The sequence below is a fragment of the Moschus berezovskii genome, chromosome 4 (genome assembly GCF_049115385.1).
Source record: "Moschus berezovskii isolate FMDL1 chromosome 4, NW_MosBer_1.0, whole genome shotgun sequence".
Lineage (NCBI taxonomy): Eukaryota > Metazoa > Chordata > Mammalia > Artiodactyla > Moschidae > Moschus > Moschus berezovskii.
In genome coordinates, this window is record NC_142463.1 from 92100968 (window position 1) to 92117986 (window position 17019).

The following is a 17019-nucleotide window of genomic DNA, read 5'->3' on the forward strand; positions in this document are numbered from 1 at the left end:
TTTCTGGCGTATGAAACTCAAGGCGGTCAGTGTGGATTTTCCCGTCATTTCTTAATTTGGTCCTGATTATTTACAAAACAATACTCGTTGTATCTGGCCATTGTACTTGGAAATTTTTACCTATCTGCCCAGTCACCTCGGGTTGGGGGTTTTAACAAATTTAAGCTCCTCAGCAGCATGTTGCTTATGTGATCTTTTCACTCACTTTAATCTTTCTTCCTAGCTTATTAGAACATTATATCTCAGACTTCTATATTTCCTCAGTTATTGATCTAGACATTCAGGCAGATCCTCTAATTAAGCCAAATAGAGTTCTTTCCCTCCTTTCATATATATATCAGTGTTGTTTTGGATTTTAGATAAGACAGTTTTTTTTAATATTGAGTAAGATTGGGTCAATCTTTTTTTTTTTTAATGGTGACTTTGGCCACTTCATGTGAAGAGTTGACTCGCTGGAAAAGACTATGATGCTGGAGGGGATTGGGGGCAGGAGGAGAAGGGGATGGCAGAGAATGAGATGGCTAGATGGCATCACCAACTCAATGGACGTGAGTTTGAGTGAACTCCACGAGTTGGTGATGGACAGGGAGGCCTGGTGTGCTGTGACTCATGGGGTGGCAAAGAGTCGGACACGACTGAGCGACTGAACTGAAGGCTTTATCACTTACACTAAACTTCTAAATGACCAATTAAGGTATATACTTGGAAATCTTTTTATTGACATCTTGGGTGTCTTTTATTAGGAGAGTCCAGAATGAGGACTAAGGAATAAGGATATCCTTCTAATTTGGTGCATAGAGAAGTTGTAAATTAAAAGGGAATGGATGGGAAAGATAACTAGAAAATAAAATAGCTATTTTTTGGGTTTTAAATGTAAATTTTATGGTGAAGAATGTTTTACTTACTATTATACAGTGTAAAATAAAGTGCTGACTTTTGTTAGGGAAAACCAACCTGATACTTGCTAGAATGATAAGAGGCCTTAATTTTATACTTTTGTATTCAGGGAGACAGATTGAGATCAGCTCCAAATAAGCAAAGACCGATGGAGATTTATAGCCAACAAGCAAGTGTGTGACTGGGGCGGGGGTCAGGGGGCATAAATGGAAAAGGACTAATAGGAGACATCAGGGTAGAAGGATTCTTGCTCACTGGCAGATCAAGGACTTACACATCAGAGGTTGGGGGATGTGGAACTTGATCATATATCCAGAGTTGGAGAATTCTCTTTTAACTGACAGCAGGATTCTTGCTAAGACTGGCCTGGCAGGCCATAGATAAGACAGGGCCAAGATAAAGGCCTGGTTGAGAAGATGGCTTAGAGGAGCCTGACTCAAGTTTGGACAAGGAAGAGGTCTTTGGCGCTCTTATATGTGTTACATTATTACTTTAGTAAATCTTCAAGCAATTTTCCTTAGCATTGGTAGAATTTTTTTTTTAATGAAATTTCTTTAAACATGTCTGCCTTCCCTACCTATTTGTCTACATATACCCAAACTTATAATTGGTTACTACTAGAACAGTTTTTAAGAAATACTTGAAATGACTAAAGAGTAAACATGGAACAAACAATTTGAAAGTTTCACGATCTATTTTTTATAATGTTGATTATAATTTAGACATATCCTTTTTAAACCTGAGCCCTTATGGATAATGATAACTCAAAATCAACTATATACGTCTAAATTTTTCTCTTTTTCGGTGTCGGGGGGGGGGGGTATGCCACACAGCTTGTGAGATCTTTGTTGCCCAACCAGGGATCGATCCCAGGCCCCTGATAGTGAGAGCAGAGTCCTAACCACTTGACTGCCAGGGCATTCCCCTAATTGCATTCTGAATCTTTGTAGTATCTCCAGATCTAAACTGGGAAGATAACATTTAACTTATTTGGAATTTAGTGAAATCTTTATTCCACTTCCTGTAGATCACTGAAAATGTATTTTTTTTCCCTCAACTTATACCCCAAATTAAATTCTCACTAGCCTCTGGGGACTCTTAGCTAGCAGGGGTTTTGTTTGATAAAGGCAGTGAAACTGGAATTCTGGAGCTAGTTTGATACTGAAATACATGCGTGTCAACAGCTTGGAACTTGGATCTATTAAATAATTGACCCAGTGAGTTTATTGTTGATATTCTGAAAAACTTAGAACCAGATCCAGGAAATGAACTACACTGAGGCAAGGTGTATTAAAGAAAAAAGCAAAAACAGATAACATCCTGGGGGAGAGACAAATGAATAGGCAAAGGGCAGAGGTTATTTTTTTGTTTGTTTTGTTTTAAAGCGCAGAGGTTTTTTAGGACATAGTCTGTGTGATACTATAATAGTGGATATGTTTGTCCACATCCATAGAGTGTGCACCACAAAGAGTGAAGCCTAATGTAGGCTGTGGGCTTGGGTGATAATGATGTGTCAGTGTAGACTCATCAATTGTAGCAAATGTACCACTCTGGTGGGGATCTTAATAATGGGGAAGACTGCACGTTGGGGAACAGTGCTGGGCTTCCTGGTGGCTCAGGTGATAAAGAATCTGCCTGCAGTGCAGGAGACCTGGGTACGATCCCTGGGTTGGGAAGATCCCCTGGAGAAGGGAATAACAACCAACTCCAGTATTCTTGCCTGGAGAATTCCATGGACAGAGGAGCCTGATGGGCTACAGTCCATGGGGTTGCAAGAGTCGGACAGGGTATATGGGAAATCCCTGTATGTTCCTCTCAGTGTTGCTGTGAACCTGAAACTGCCCTTAGAAAAAACAGTCTTACAATTCAAAATAATAACAACAGCAGTGACATCCTAAATATCTTCAAATAAGAAAAACTCTCTTAAGAAATAACATTGAACTCTGTACAGATAGAACTTTCTTACTGTGATAAAATAGTTTCTCTTTCTGGTGGAGGAATGCAGCTACTTATCCTTCAATGTTCTGGAATGTTGTAGAATAAAAATAAACATTTACGAAAGCACAACGTACTATTTTTTGAAGAATAGTCTAGTTGAGAACATGAGTAAACTTTGAAAGATGATCAAAGTAAATTTCAAAAGATCAGTTTAAAGGGAAGCAGAATAGTCACTTTGAAAAACTTTTGGTCAAGAAAAAGTTGTTTCTGTTCGTCAGTACTGATGAAGATTGTAGTGATGGGTAACATTAGATGAGTAGGACCCAAAGAACTTCTGAAAGAGAGGAATGATTTTCTCAGTAATTTTGAAGGGTTTGTTCAGTTTGATAACTTAAAGCATAGTTGTCTTGCTAGCAGTCTTGTCTAGCTGAAGTTTACTGAGCATCCATGTTATATTTTAAATGTTTTGCCACAGTCTTGACATAGGTGCTGTGATAAATGTTCAAAAGTATGGTAGAAGGAACAGGATTCTTGAGACTTTAGTAATGGAGAAAATATCTTTGAAAGAAACAGATGGCCCAGCTTTAAAAAGTAGGACTGATTTAGACAGAGACGAAGAGAGGCACAAGGACGGTGTGAGTAAAGGCCCAGAAACAAAGTCATTAATACACTTAATAGACTAATGAAGGAGATAAAGGTTACTCGCTGGCAGTGATTTCGTTCCTGAAATATACAAAACTTGGGCAGTATAAACTGACCTGGGCCTTGTGGATAATTGGAATGTGGATATTATCGAGTGAAAAATTTCTTCATTGCCTGAATGGAATTACTTTCCCAACATTGACAGTTGTTAAATATTCAACTTGAATCTCTTTTATTAAGGAAATTATTTTAAAAGGTGGTTATGAATAGATGTAGTGTTGAAATATATGGGGTCTGTTATTAAAAGATTGTTCAGGGGAATTCCCTAGCAGTCCAGTGGTTAGGAGTCTCCTTTACTGCTGAGGGTCTGGGTGCAATTCCTGGTCAGGGAACTAAGGTCCCACAAACTGTATGGCACAGTCAAGGAGAAAAAGATTAGTAAGCTAAAAATTTGAGTTTTATTAAAATTTAATAAATTTATTTTTCTAATAATTTTCTGAAGTTTCTTACTAAAATAAAAACTAGCAGCTTCTGGGAAACAATAGGATGTATCACCTCGGTTTGATTGTTAAACTTCAGTACAGATATTAGCAATATAAAAATGAAATTTTGAATCTTGCAACGATTGAGTATTTTGCTTTGTTTTCCCTTTTTGGAAAAGTAAGATGATAAGGAAAATGAGAAGAAACTGAAATATAAGAAAACTTACCTTTGATTGATACTTACAGACTTTAAATTCCCCCTGTTTAGGTTAGAAATATAATACAGTGCATTCCATGGAATTAACATTATTCAGTTCAGTTCAGTCGTTCAGTCGTGTCTGACTCTTTGCGACCCCATGAATCACAGCACACAAGGCCTCCCTGTCCATCACCAACTCCCGGAGTTCCCTCAAACTCATGTCCATAGAGTCGATGATGCCATCCAGCCATCTCATTCTCTGTCGTCCCCTTCTCCTCCCACCCCCAATCCTTCCCAGCATCAGAATCTTTTCCAGTGAGTCAACTCGTCGCATGAGGTAGCCAAAGTATTGGAGTTTCAGCTTTAGCATCAGTCCTTCCAATGAACACCCAGGATTGATCTCCTCTAGAATGGACTGGTTGGATCTCCTTGCAGTCCAAGGGACTCTCAAGAGTCTTCTCCAGCACCACAGTTCAAAAGCATCAATTCTTCAACGATCAGCTTTCTTCACGGTCCAACTCTCACATCCATACATGACCACTGGAAAAACCATAGCCTTGACTAGACGGACCTTTGTTGGCAAAGTAATGTCTCTGCTTTTTAATATACTGTCTAGGTTGGTCGTAACTTTCCTTCCAAGGAGTAAGCGTCTTTTAATTTCATGGCTGCAGTCAGCATCCGCAGTGATTTTTAGACTCTTCAAATATTTGAAGGGATGGAATTGTATATGAGACTTGAGCTTCTCCCCCTTTAAAATACACACTTTACTGCAGATACTATCATATGAATATTATGTACAGTGAAAATTACTTTATGAAACAAGGACTTTTTAAAAATCTGTATTTACTTATTTTTGTCTGTGCTGGATCTTCGTTGCTGCATGAGCTTTTCTCTAGTTGTGGTGAGTGGGGGCTACTCTCTAGTTGTAGTGCACAGGTTTCTCATTGCCGTGGCTTCTCTTGTCGCAGAGCACAGGCTCTAGGCACATGGGCTTCAGTAGTTGCAGCGCATGTGCTCAGTAATTGCTGTTCCTAGGCTCTAGAACACAGGCTCAGTAGTTATGGTGCATAGGCTTAGTTGCTCCATGGCATGTGGAATCTTCCTGGACCAGATATCAAACCCATGTCCCCTGCATTGGCAGGCACATTCTTAACCACAGGACCACCAGAGAGGTCCCATCCCTCATCTGTATTACAGCAAAAATATTTTTGCTATTAGCAGCTGCTCTGCCATTTCTCTTTCTCCTTTTGCTTGTCACCATGATTTTGTTTATCTCTCTTAAATTTCATCTTGTTAGTTTTGACTCAGTTTTGAGACTGGATGATAAAATTTGGACTTTTAAAGTTGTTTATGATAATATTTATCCCTCTCAACTTTGTGACAGCTGTAGCTTTCACATGCAGAGTTTTGTCTCAATTCTTGGTTTAAAGAAATTCTAAAAGGACTAGGCAAACCCACAAGATCCCACTATATATAAATTCTCCTGAATTTTAATACCTGTTAGTATTGCATAATATAGTCGATTGTCTAGTGCATTGCCGCCCCTTTGTTAAGTCTGTGACCTTGGACAAGGAACTTCTGAACCTATTCCTTCATTTACAATGGAGATAATAGTCTCTTCCCTGCCTATTTTTACAAACTATTTTAAGATCAAAAGAGAGGTTAGGAAAGAGTTTTGTAAACAATAAAATAGTATTCATTCATTTACATTCCTTGTATGTGCCAGGTCTTAGTCCTAGGTATACAGTAATTAACAAACAACAAATTCTTATGCTTTATGCCAAGAGTTGGCAAATCTCACCCATTGCCTGCTTCTTTAAGGCCTGCTAGGGGAAAAAAATCAAAAGAATATTTCATGATGTGAAAATTACACGAAATACAAATTGCAGTATCTAAAATAATGTTAATTAACTCAATAGGGGTAAACCTTTCACACTATTGATGTGTGTGTGTGTGTATATATACATATCAAAAACATTCACATCGTACCCTTTAATTATTTTATAGCTTTATTTGTCAGTTGTACCTCAGTTAAAAAGTCTTATTGGAACATGGGCTCATTTAGTTTACAGTTGGGACAGAGATCATGTGGTCCACACAGCTCTGAAACATTTATTGTCTGGCCCTTTAGCACTTTGCAGACCTCTGCTCTATGCTCTTGGAATTCTGGTGGTCTTGAGCAATAACCACATGTTCAGTTGGAAGTTCTTTGAAGAAATTTAAAGCAAGTAAAGGGGCAGGAATTATGAAGGGTATGGAGGGTACAGTAGGTAATTTTTAGAAGTCAGGAAGTCAGAGAAGGGTACTTAAGTGGGTGATATTTGAATGAAGAGGGACGTGAACTCTGATAGAAAAGCATTTCTGGCAAATTGCAATAGCCCTAAGGTGGGAGTGTAGCTGTAGGTCTAGGAACTAAACAGTAGAAAAATGAGAGGGGGTGAGCCAAATTGTAAAAAAGACCCATGGAGCACACTTTAGATTTTACAATGATTATATGAATGTACCTTTACTACTTATATTACATGTATTCCTTTGAGGTGTTTTTATGGTGGTGTTATATTGACAGAACAGCGCAACACTTCAAAGCCATCTTCAAAGACTGTCAGATGTTTATCTAATACTGAGTATGGTCGTCTCATGTAGGGGGATTGGTTCAAGGACTCCCATAGATCACAAAATACAAGAATGCTCAGGTTCTTTATGTGAAATGGTATAGGATTTGTATATAACTTACATCCTGCCATATATTTTAAATCATCTCTAGATTATTTGTAATGTCTAACATAATATAAGTAAATACTATGTAAATAGTTACTAGTGTGTAGCAGATTCAAGCTTTGACTTTTGGAACTTTCTGGAATTTTTTTCCCCCAAATATTTTCAATCCTTATATGCAGAACCCACAAATACAGAGAATTGACTGTAATCTATCTTTTTTGCTAACTCCCAGAAATAAAAAAAGGGAGTTGTTTACCATGACAGTGATAGGACCCTATGTTGGCATCTAATGATAACTACATTTCTTTTAACTGCTCATTTAAAACTTCACCTTACCATAGTATATATATCTTCAAGTCTGCCCACTTGAGGAGGTTTTGGTTGTTTCTGGGGTTTTTTTGGTTTGTATTTGACTGCACCATGTGGCATGTCAGATCTTACTTCCCTGACCAGGAATCAAACCCTGCCCCATGCAGTGAAATTGAATTTTTATTTATGTGGCTTCTGAGTATTGTGTGTACGTGCTCAGTCGCTTCAGTAGTGTCTGACTCTTTGCAACCCTGTGGAGTGTAGCCCACTGGCTCATTTGTCCGTGGGATTCTCCAGGTGAGAACACTGTAGTAGATTGCCGTGCCTTCCTCCAGGGGATCTTCCCGACCCAAGGATCCAAGCAGCATCTGCCACGTCTCCTGCATTGCAGGCAGATTTTTTACTACTGAGCCACTAGGGAAGCCCTTATATATGTTGTATTAGATATTAAAACTTAAAGAGTTTTTCAAATAACTCATTTTATCATAATGTTAATAAAAATGTATTGCATTTTGACATAAATGATTAGTATACATATGTATTTTTTAAAATCTTTATTTTTGAAAATGCAAAAAGAATCTGTGGGGGAAAATAGTGTTGTTTTACATTATGCATATCTTTTAAATATCTCCACTCAGTTTGTCGAGCTGTGTTGTCTTAGTTTGTACCTACTCTTCCCTCTGCATGGAATGCTCACCTTGGTATCTTTATCCTCCAATCCAGCTGAAACATCATTGCCTTTGAAAGTCACCCCAAGCCCTCCTTAAATACATATGTAGAATTGACAGCATCTTCCTTCGTGCTTCACTGTGCCTTTTAATGCTTGCTGTATTACTATCTAGGTGACAGATCCCTTGAGGACAGCGACAGTGTCTTATTCAGTATTTAATCTTTATTTACCGACTCTTCCTAGCTCTTCAGTAAATGTTTGTTGAATGGATAAACTGCTGCTTTTTTACGTGCACTGTCAGTTTCTCCATTATTCAAATCACTTTTTGAATTAAGGTATTTCCATCAAAGTTTGTAACTTTTGAAAATTTGTAGGTAACTTCAGAAATATGAGTACTGTGAATTTTCAGTTTGGTCACTTCACTTTTATGTATTCAAACATTAATAAGTAATATGTAAAATATAGCTTTATTCTTTTAAGGGAAGTTGCTTTTGGGGTAGTATATGAATATATTTTTGAATTTCATGCACTTAATTTTTCTTGACTGAGGGGAGTTTCTTAATTATGTAAGTATGGGAAATGCACCTTGACAGAAAGACCATAGCTGCTCAACAGACTTACCACAAATAGGCTAAAAAAGGTTTGCTTTTCAAAATAGGTTTGCTAATTTCTTAAATAAGTAATTGATAACAACAGTTACCAAGTACAGTAATATGATTAAGTGCACTTACAAAGCACATACACACAATTGGAAGTCCATATTAGAACTGTTAGTCCTGTATAGTGTAATTCTCATGAGTTGAGAAGCACCTCTTCCTTATTAGAAACTCTATCTTTTTATTGTTGTTGCTTAGTTAATAATATAAGAGCTTTATGGAGTATTTCATCTTAATCCACCAGTTTTCATCGCAGGGTATCTACAATACCCTGCAGCATCAGAGTTCTGAAACTGTACGTGCGTGCATAAGAATATCTTAAGGTGTTTGTGTTAAGGATTCCTCAACCCTACTTCCAGATGGTCAATATACAAGGTTGTCTTCTAAGTCTTAAAGTTTTTATAGCTCAGAGAAGTTTTGCAGATCTCCTAATCTCTTTTAGGAGTTGGATTATTATGAGGAAATTCAGAACCAAAAAAAGTTAGCTAAGTTTCCAGAATCACAAATCTAGTTAGTTAATGGACCAACAGATCCAGTAATTAGAATCCAGGGTTTTCATTCTGCCTTGCTGCATGAATCAGTCAGCCTTTCTTGCCTGAAAAGATAAGTTATGGAGCAGCTTTTCTTTTACTTTTTTTAGAATAAGAGCAAAGTCATATAAGATCTTCCATATAAACCTAGGGATGCTTAAGTTGTAAACTATTTCTGAATTCTCAACCCCAGCTTTATTTTGCAAAGATTTTAGTGTCTTTTTTCTCTGCCTTAAGAATGGTTTGACTTTGGTAACTTTATTTTAGTCAACAGGACCTTAAAGTTGTTTGCAGGAAATGGAAGAAATCAACAGAGCATGCCTAACTGGAAAGTGGAGCTCAGTTTATTGTTAGATATACATGTTCCTCTTTGCCCCTTGTCAGTAAGTTGAATCAGCTTTGTATTCATCACATGAGATATTAGGGAATTTTTAGTAGCCTCATAGTGTGTTAGAATTATATGAAAGGGCCTTTGCGGTCAGTCCTATTTCATTGCTAACATCATTATTACACACACACTTACACATAGTTCAGTTCAGTTCAGTCGCTCAGTCGTGTCCGACTCTTTGCGACCCCATGAATCACAGCACGCCAGGCCTCCCTGTCCATCACCAACTCCCGGAGTTCACTCAAACTCATGTCCATCGAGTCGGTGATGCCATCCAGCCATCTCATTCTCTGTCATCCCATAGGTATCACTAAATGTTACTCCAGATTGTTGGATGGTTTTCTTTCTATTATATAGGATCTTACATTCCTTGTATTTCACGTTTTACTTGTTGAGAGATGAGAGGTTGATCTATATAGCAGATTAAATACATGGTTTTACCTTACCTTTTATGACAAAACTTTTTAAATGAAAATGTAGGGAAAAAAGGGAATGGGAAGAGACATAAATTAGTAATAGTTTAAATTAGTAAGAGTGTCATCAGTGGACCAAAGTCAGGGTTTTTTTTAGCAATTTTTAAAAAAATAATACGGCATAATTTTTTATTCATATTTTTAAATTTTGTTAATTTTATTTGGCTGTTCTGGGTCTTCGTTGCTGCAAGCAGGATTTCTCTAATTGCAGTAAGCAGGGTAGGGGGCTACTCTCCAGTTGCAGTGTGCAGGCTTCACATTGCAGTGGCTTCTCTTAATGCAAACCACATACTCTAGGGCACAGGCTCAGTAGTTGTGGTGCATAGGCTTCATTGCCCTGTGGCATATGGAATCTTCCAGCACCAGGGATCGAACCCTTGTCCCCTACATTGGCAGTCAGATTCTTGACCACCAGAGAGGTCCTTAAGCAATTCTTGATAAAAAGTGAAATGGTTCAAAAACATGAAAAAAGATCAGAGGAAACCCAAAACACATTGAAGAAGAAAACTTGTGGAAGTTAAGGGCTTTTCTGGAGGACATCAATTTAAGGAGAAAGAAGGGAAGAACTCAGAACAACCTTGGAGTGGATTAGTTGCAGAATTGTTCTCTGAGCTTTCTGGACCGCATGACGACTCCTCTCATTCCCATTTGGGCTAAGCTGCAGACAATAGTATTAGCCCTCAGCATATAGCATTGAGAATGAGCTTTGGGAGCATAGAGTCAGGGCCGTGCTCCGGGTAGCCTATGACCATAGGATGCTCACTCAGAAGATAATATGCTCACATATTCTCAGCAGCAAGACTACTATTTCCCTCCCCTACAATCAAGGAGATAAACTACAGCTAAACAGAACAGGCAAGCTAAATTCAAAGAGAAGCAACAGTACCATGAAAGAGAAGTACAAAAATCAACAGTGTATCTAAATTCTTAGGAAACAGTCCATAGAACAAGACTTTAAAATAAGTATAGTTAATATCCTCAAGGAGACACAAGAGATTATTGCACGCACACACACACACACACACACACACAAAATATAAGTCTTGGAAGTTAGAATTGAATAGCAAATGGGCACAACTGAAGAGCATGCTAATGAGGTGAAAAATGCAGCTGGGGAATTCTCCCTACACAAGGCATAAAATGACGGAAAAGATAAAACATAGGAGAAAAAAATCAGATATTCAGGTTAGATCCTAACATTTCAGCATTCATCTCTAATCAGAGACCCAGTAACAGATTGGTAGTAGTGGGCCAGAGAGAAATTTAGAATGAATAGTAGAATAAATATTTTCCATAGCATTCTTTAGGACGTTTAGTATAGTGTTGAATAGTTTAGGTGACAAGAATCATCTTTGTCTTGCTTTTAAAATTAGTGACACTGCTTACGTTTCATCATTATTGAGTATGCCATAGAATTTTGGTAGATAACCCTTTATCAAGTTAAGTAAGTTTATTCTATTCCTACTAAAAACTAGTAGTTTTGTTGTTGTATTACGATATTTGAATGGGTATTGAATTTTTTTTTTCCAGCATGAGGTAAGATGATCACAGGGTTTTGCTTCTTTAATGTGTAAGTTATTTTGATTTATTAGCATTGAATCATCCTTGCATTGGGATAAACACCATAAACATAAATTGGTATGAAACCAATTTGCTAATGTTTTATTTAGTTTTGCTTAAGGGTTTATATGGAGAAGGAAATGACAACCCACTCCAGTGTTCTTGCCTGGAGAATCCCAGGGATGGGGGAACCCGGTGGGCTTCCGTCTGTGGGGTTGCACAGAGTCGGACACGACTGAAGTGACTTAGCAGCAGCAGCAAGCTTTTGAACTGTGGTGCTGGAGAAGACTCTTGAGAGTCCCTTGAACTGCAAGGAGATCCAACCAGTCCATGCTGCTGCTGCTGCTGCATCACTTAAGTCGTGTCCGACTCTGTGTGACCCCACAGACGGCAGCCCACCAGGCTCCCCCGTCCCTGGGATTCTCCAGGCAAGAACACTGGAGTGGGTTGCCATTTCCTTCTGCAATGTGTGAAAGTGAAAAGTGAAAGTGAAGTTGCTCAGTCGTGTCTGACCCTTAGCAACCCCACGGACTGCAGCCTACCAGGCTCCTCCATCCATGGAATTTTCTAGGCAAGAGTACTGGAGTGGCTTGCCATAGCAGCAGCAAGGGTTTATAAATGAAATAGGATTGTAGCTTTCTATTTTTGTGACTATAGTATATTTTGACCAAAATTGATTTTTCAGCTTTTTAAAAGGAAAAATTCAGAAGTAAAGCAGCATGTATATCCCCAAATTAGAGCAAATCTGTATGGATAATAAACACTTTGAGATGTCTTGTGAAAGGAAAATCTGAAGGCTGCTAACCAACCAGTAAGATTTAATCAGGAAATTATATTTCAAGGAATGTGATAAAAATTTTGTCGTTTGTTAATTCCTTCCCATCTTATATGCTACTCTTCATAATTCTTTTACTGTAAATTTTATTTCTCTTTAGGTACGCATAGCTGCTAAATTTATCACTCATGCACCCCCAGGGGAATTCAATGAAGTGTTCAATGGTGAGTAAAGATTAGTACTTAGTTATTTCAAACCCTCTTTAATCACTTACAAGCACTTATTGAGTGTTTGCTGTCTCTTAATCCTTACAACATTATAGCTATAGCTAAGGAAATCAGAATTCAAAGAGGTTAAAATAACTTAACCAGTATCACCCTATCACCCAGCTGGTAAGTGTCAGAGCAGGGATTTAAACCCAGGTCTGCATCAAAACCATGTTCTTAAGACCCCAATGTATTAGGATACCTATCTTATATGAGAAAAGATTTAAAGTAGTTCAGTATTGATCAATGTAGAAACAATATTAAATTTCATAGTTTTGTATCTCTCATTATAAATCATAGCTTAAATCTCTTCAGTGCTTTTACTCAAGAAGTGCCATAGTTTAGGACAGTTTTTAGAGCCATTGGGGCTGAACTGACTGTATCCAGGAAGCTTGTTAAATATACAGATTCCAGTGTTGTCATCCTCTTAAGACTCGTTACATCTGGGTTGGAATGGGTAATCTGCTTTATCAGGTCCTTCAGGTGATTCTGAGTCACAGCCAATTTGAGAACCACTATTCCAGTATATTTACAACCTTCCGTACTATTTACTGTCTTAACACAGCTTACAGAATAAAAAATGTAAATGAGGCATTATAACTGTGTTAATGTCAATCATCATCATCCCATTTTAAGTTGTAAACTGATTCATCTTAAAATTCCCCTTAAGTAAAATCATAATCTTTGTGCATCTTGGTTCAGTTTAGCAAACATTTATTTTGAAATTCTACTTTTACATTAAAAGGTTACCTCCTTAGTTAGGGGAACTGTATGATGTTCCTTTGCACCTGGTTCAGAGCTCCACAAATTATGGAACAATCAATAATCTCCACTGGTAAAATTAATGATGCAGAGGAAAAACAACCAAGAGAAATATGAATGTTATTTACAAGGAGTAAAATAACATAAAAGAAGTAAATCAAGACTTTCTTCTTTATAGACTTGTTTTGAATATTTGAGCACTAACAAGGAAAACAAATGCAGCCTTTCTTTGCCTCTTGTCTTCCATATTGACCAAGTGTAAATTTTCAACAACAGAGCTTTTAGAAATTCTCCTCAACTTGAACTTTAACTGATTAGCTCAGATAAATTCTTGACTTAAAAATTAGTGGCCTTTATAAAACAATTACCTTGTTTTATTTCTGACAGTTGAATGTACTTTATAGGAATATCGTGAGAATAATTGATACCGAAGCATTAGATTAAGAATTGGCAAGCTACTTATGGCATGACAGCTGGTTTTTATTGGAATGCTGCACTTTGACCTCTGCCAGCCCCTTCTTTCAGCAGCTCTGAGAGTCAGTTGCCTTTGCCTTATAATTAGCCTTCTCTCTTGGCGGACTACAGTGCTTGTTTTCGCAAAGAGTCGAATATGACTGAGCAACTGAAAGCACACTCACACTTGGAGTTAATTCTTGGTAGTTTCTTAGTAACAAGGACCCTCCTCTTCCAAAGGAAAAGTGACTGGACTCTTGACACACAGCTTTTTGAAAAGATTGTAGGCCCTGCCTTAGATGCTCTGAGGAAAATATGTTCAGCAATTTTGCTGCCACTGACTGAATTGTGCCCAACTCCTTTGGTCTGTTACAGAAAAGCCTACAATTAATCTATTTTAAAAGGATTCTTTAGATATAAATTATCAGTCCTAACTTTAACTTGCTATATCAAACTCCTTGGGAATTTATTGTTGGATTATTATGTCACAAATCTATGCAAATCTGTGAACATTAACATCTGTTTGTGTATGTACATTTTTAGAATTTCAACATATATAGCATGTCCATAACTAATCTTGCAAAGCCTGATTTTCTAGAAATCTAATCTAGAAATATGCTAAAGTTTCTCAAGTTTGCCTTCTATTGAACATTTGAATTTTAACATCTTTAACATTGTTTTCCTCCTCAGATGTCCGGCTACTACTTAATAACGATAATCTCCTCAGGGAAGGGGCAGCACAGTAAGTATCTTTCTAAATCCACTTACTTGTTATTGTAATATTGGGTAAACTATGTTAATAGTAAACTAGTACCCTGAAGATAAAATACTTCAAAATAAAGCAGTTGTTTTATTTTGGGTTTTTTTTTAGTTGTTTTTCCCCCCTTGGAGAAAACATGTTCCCTCCAAAGATTATTTCTTTGAAGTTTATTATGTATGGTTTTATTTTTATGTTTGCTCAGATATTTTTCTCTGCTCAACAGAATTTAATGTTGGCTATTACATTTTCTTCTGTAGTTCTTCTTGTTCATGCTGAATATTTTTTTATAACTGCCAGTTGTAGAAAGACTGGTACTAAGTGATGATGTTTCTCACATTGCCAAGAATAGCAGATACTGAGAGTACCTTAATAGAGTTAACCAGAGAACAATTACATGATGGTTCTATCCAATCATTGATTTAGAATATAATTTTCATTTTGTCCTTGTCCTCAAAAGCACTAAATTGGTGGTTGGTTGGTTGATTTCTTGTCTGTTTTAAATGTTAAGCACTGTCCAGCTTTTAGGGCCTCCTGCTCTCTGGCTTTATCACTGCTCTGCTTCACTCTTCAGTGCAAAGTGCTCTTTCAGTTACTGCCTACCCACCTGGCCCACAAACCCTTCATCAAGAGGAAACCAGAGTTGGATAATGACTGAGCAGAGGTGGGGTGGGGAGATGGAACAGTGTTTTTTCGATGCAGAGCAACAAATAATTGTTATAAAGGCATTTGGTGTGATATATAATTGGTTTAGATTTTAGCTGTAGAAAATATTTTAAGAACTGCTGCTTGGGAAATAATCTTCTGCCCTGTCCAGTGCTGTTTTTTGTTTTGTTTTTTAAATTCTTTTGGGACCAGATTCTCCAAACCTAAAATTTTCACAAAATCACTATAATTTCTACCCCAGTTACATATTCTCTCCCACTGTCCTGTGAACTACCTTCCCCCCACCCACCCCACCCCTGCTGTGCCACATGGCATGCATGATTATAGTTCCCCAACTGGGGATTGAACCCATGCCCCCTGCAGTGGAAGCATGGAGTCCTAACCACTAGACTGCCAGGGAATTCCCTGAACTACCTTTTATACTTACTTATATATAATTCGTTTCTCTCCCTCTTCTTCCTTTTAAAAAAAACAAAACAGTGCGTTTGCCCAGTATAACATGGATCAGTTCACGCCTGTGAAGATAGAAGGATATGAAGATCAGGTAAGAGTTATTTCTGTTAGATAGACTGTGCCTGGAAGGTAGTAGAAATACTGTAAAACAGATGTCTGAAGATAAGATGCTGAGTAAATTCATGTCTTAGCTTTTGTAAATATTCTACATATTAGGAAATTCTTCGTCCCTCTAAAAATAGAAGTGTATTTGAAGAGAGAATTGTCCCTAACAAAAGAACAATGCAAGTAAAAGAAATTTAAGTTTTACATAAGCTTTCCAGCTGTCCCTAATTCTCCTTGGTAAGAATAACAGAAAACATTAATAGGAAAACAAGGATTCCTGTTCATATACAGGTACAAAGTAAATACATATTCCCCTTTTTCCCCACAGTTATTAACATTACATGACAGGCCTTTTCAGATTCATTAATGTACACTTCAAAGTTAGTATGGCATCAAATGGCAGATGCCTTTTCACAGTCTGAATCCCCTTTGAACCCACAAGTCCAAAGAATTTATCTTAGGAAATAAGTATATAAATGTGTAAAAAAGATGATTTGAAGCAAGGTTTATGATAGTGAAAAAATTGGGAGCAGTCTAAATGTCCAATATTAAATATCTGTAGGCCAAAATCCTATGTAACCATTAAGAACTGATAGAAATATTGAACTGGGAATATGTTTATGATATATTAAGGTAAAACATGAAGCAGCAGGTAGTGCTGTACTAGTTTATTTTTTAAATAAATATTTAAATGAATAGTTGTATTAGAATTTGCATCTTAAATTCTGTGAAAGGTAAATCTTACTTCCTGTGCCATTAAGAAAGTGAAAATACTGTCAATTAAATTATGACAGTTTTAAGATGTCATTATAAGATGCATCCCATTTTATGAGATGTTAAATCATGAGGGGAATGTTTGCATCTTAATACTCAGAAATAAAAGTAATAAAGAAAAGAAATAAAGTAGTATATAGATGTGCATAGAAATTGAAATGTGGGAAAATACATACCAAAATGTTAACTCTCTATGTTGGGATCACAGGATTACTGTAATTTGTTTTGTTTGTTGTTTTTTATTTGTTTTGGTTTATATTTGTGCTTATCTTTTTCAATGAAAATAGATTAATTATAAGTATAGAAGACAAGAAAATACTGGTTTTTTACTTTACAAGTATACTTTACAACTTTACAATTTTTTTTTTACTTTACAAGTATTTACTTTGTACTTTACAAGTATAAAGACAAGAAAAGACAAGAAAAATAAATGATAAATATTTCTTACAGTTGATATTGTATACTTTACTAATAACGGCAGAATTATTGAAATAATAAATAAGGTCTGTTTGCAGATACAGGGTATAAAAACAGTCCCATATACAT

The 17019-nt window shown here is 36.9% G+C and overlaps 1 protein-coding gene across 1 annotated transcript in view; it reads left to right on the plus strand.

The window, feature by feature from the left end:
* Window positions 1-17019, plus strand: part of CAPZA1 (capping actin protein of muscle Z-line subunit alpha 1) — a 42182-nt gene that overhangs the window by 9075 nt on the left and 16088 nt on the right. Inside the window, exons 2-4 of the mRNA XM_055401645.2 lie at window positions 12398-12461; window positions 14409-14460; window positions 15622-15685. Of these exons, the coding sequence (XP_055257620.1) occupies window positions 12398-12461; window positions 14409-14460; window positions 15622-15685 (180 nt within the window). The remainder of the gene's footprint in view (window positions 1-12397; window positions 12462-14408; window positions 14461-15621; window positions 15686-17019) is intronic.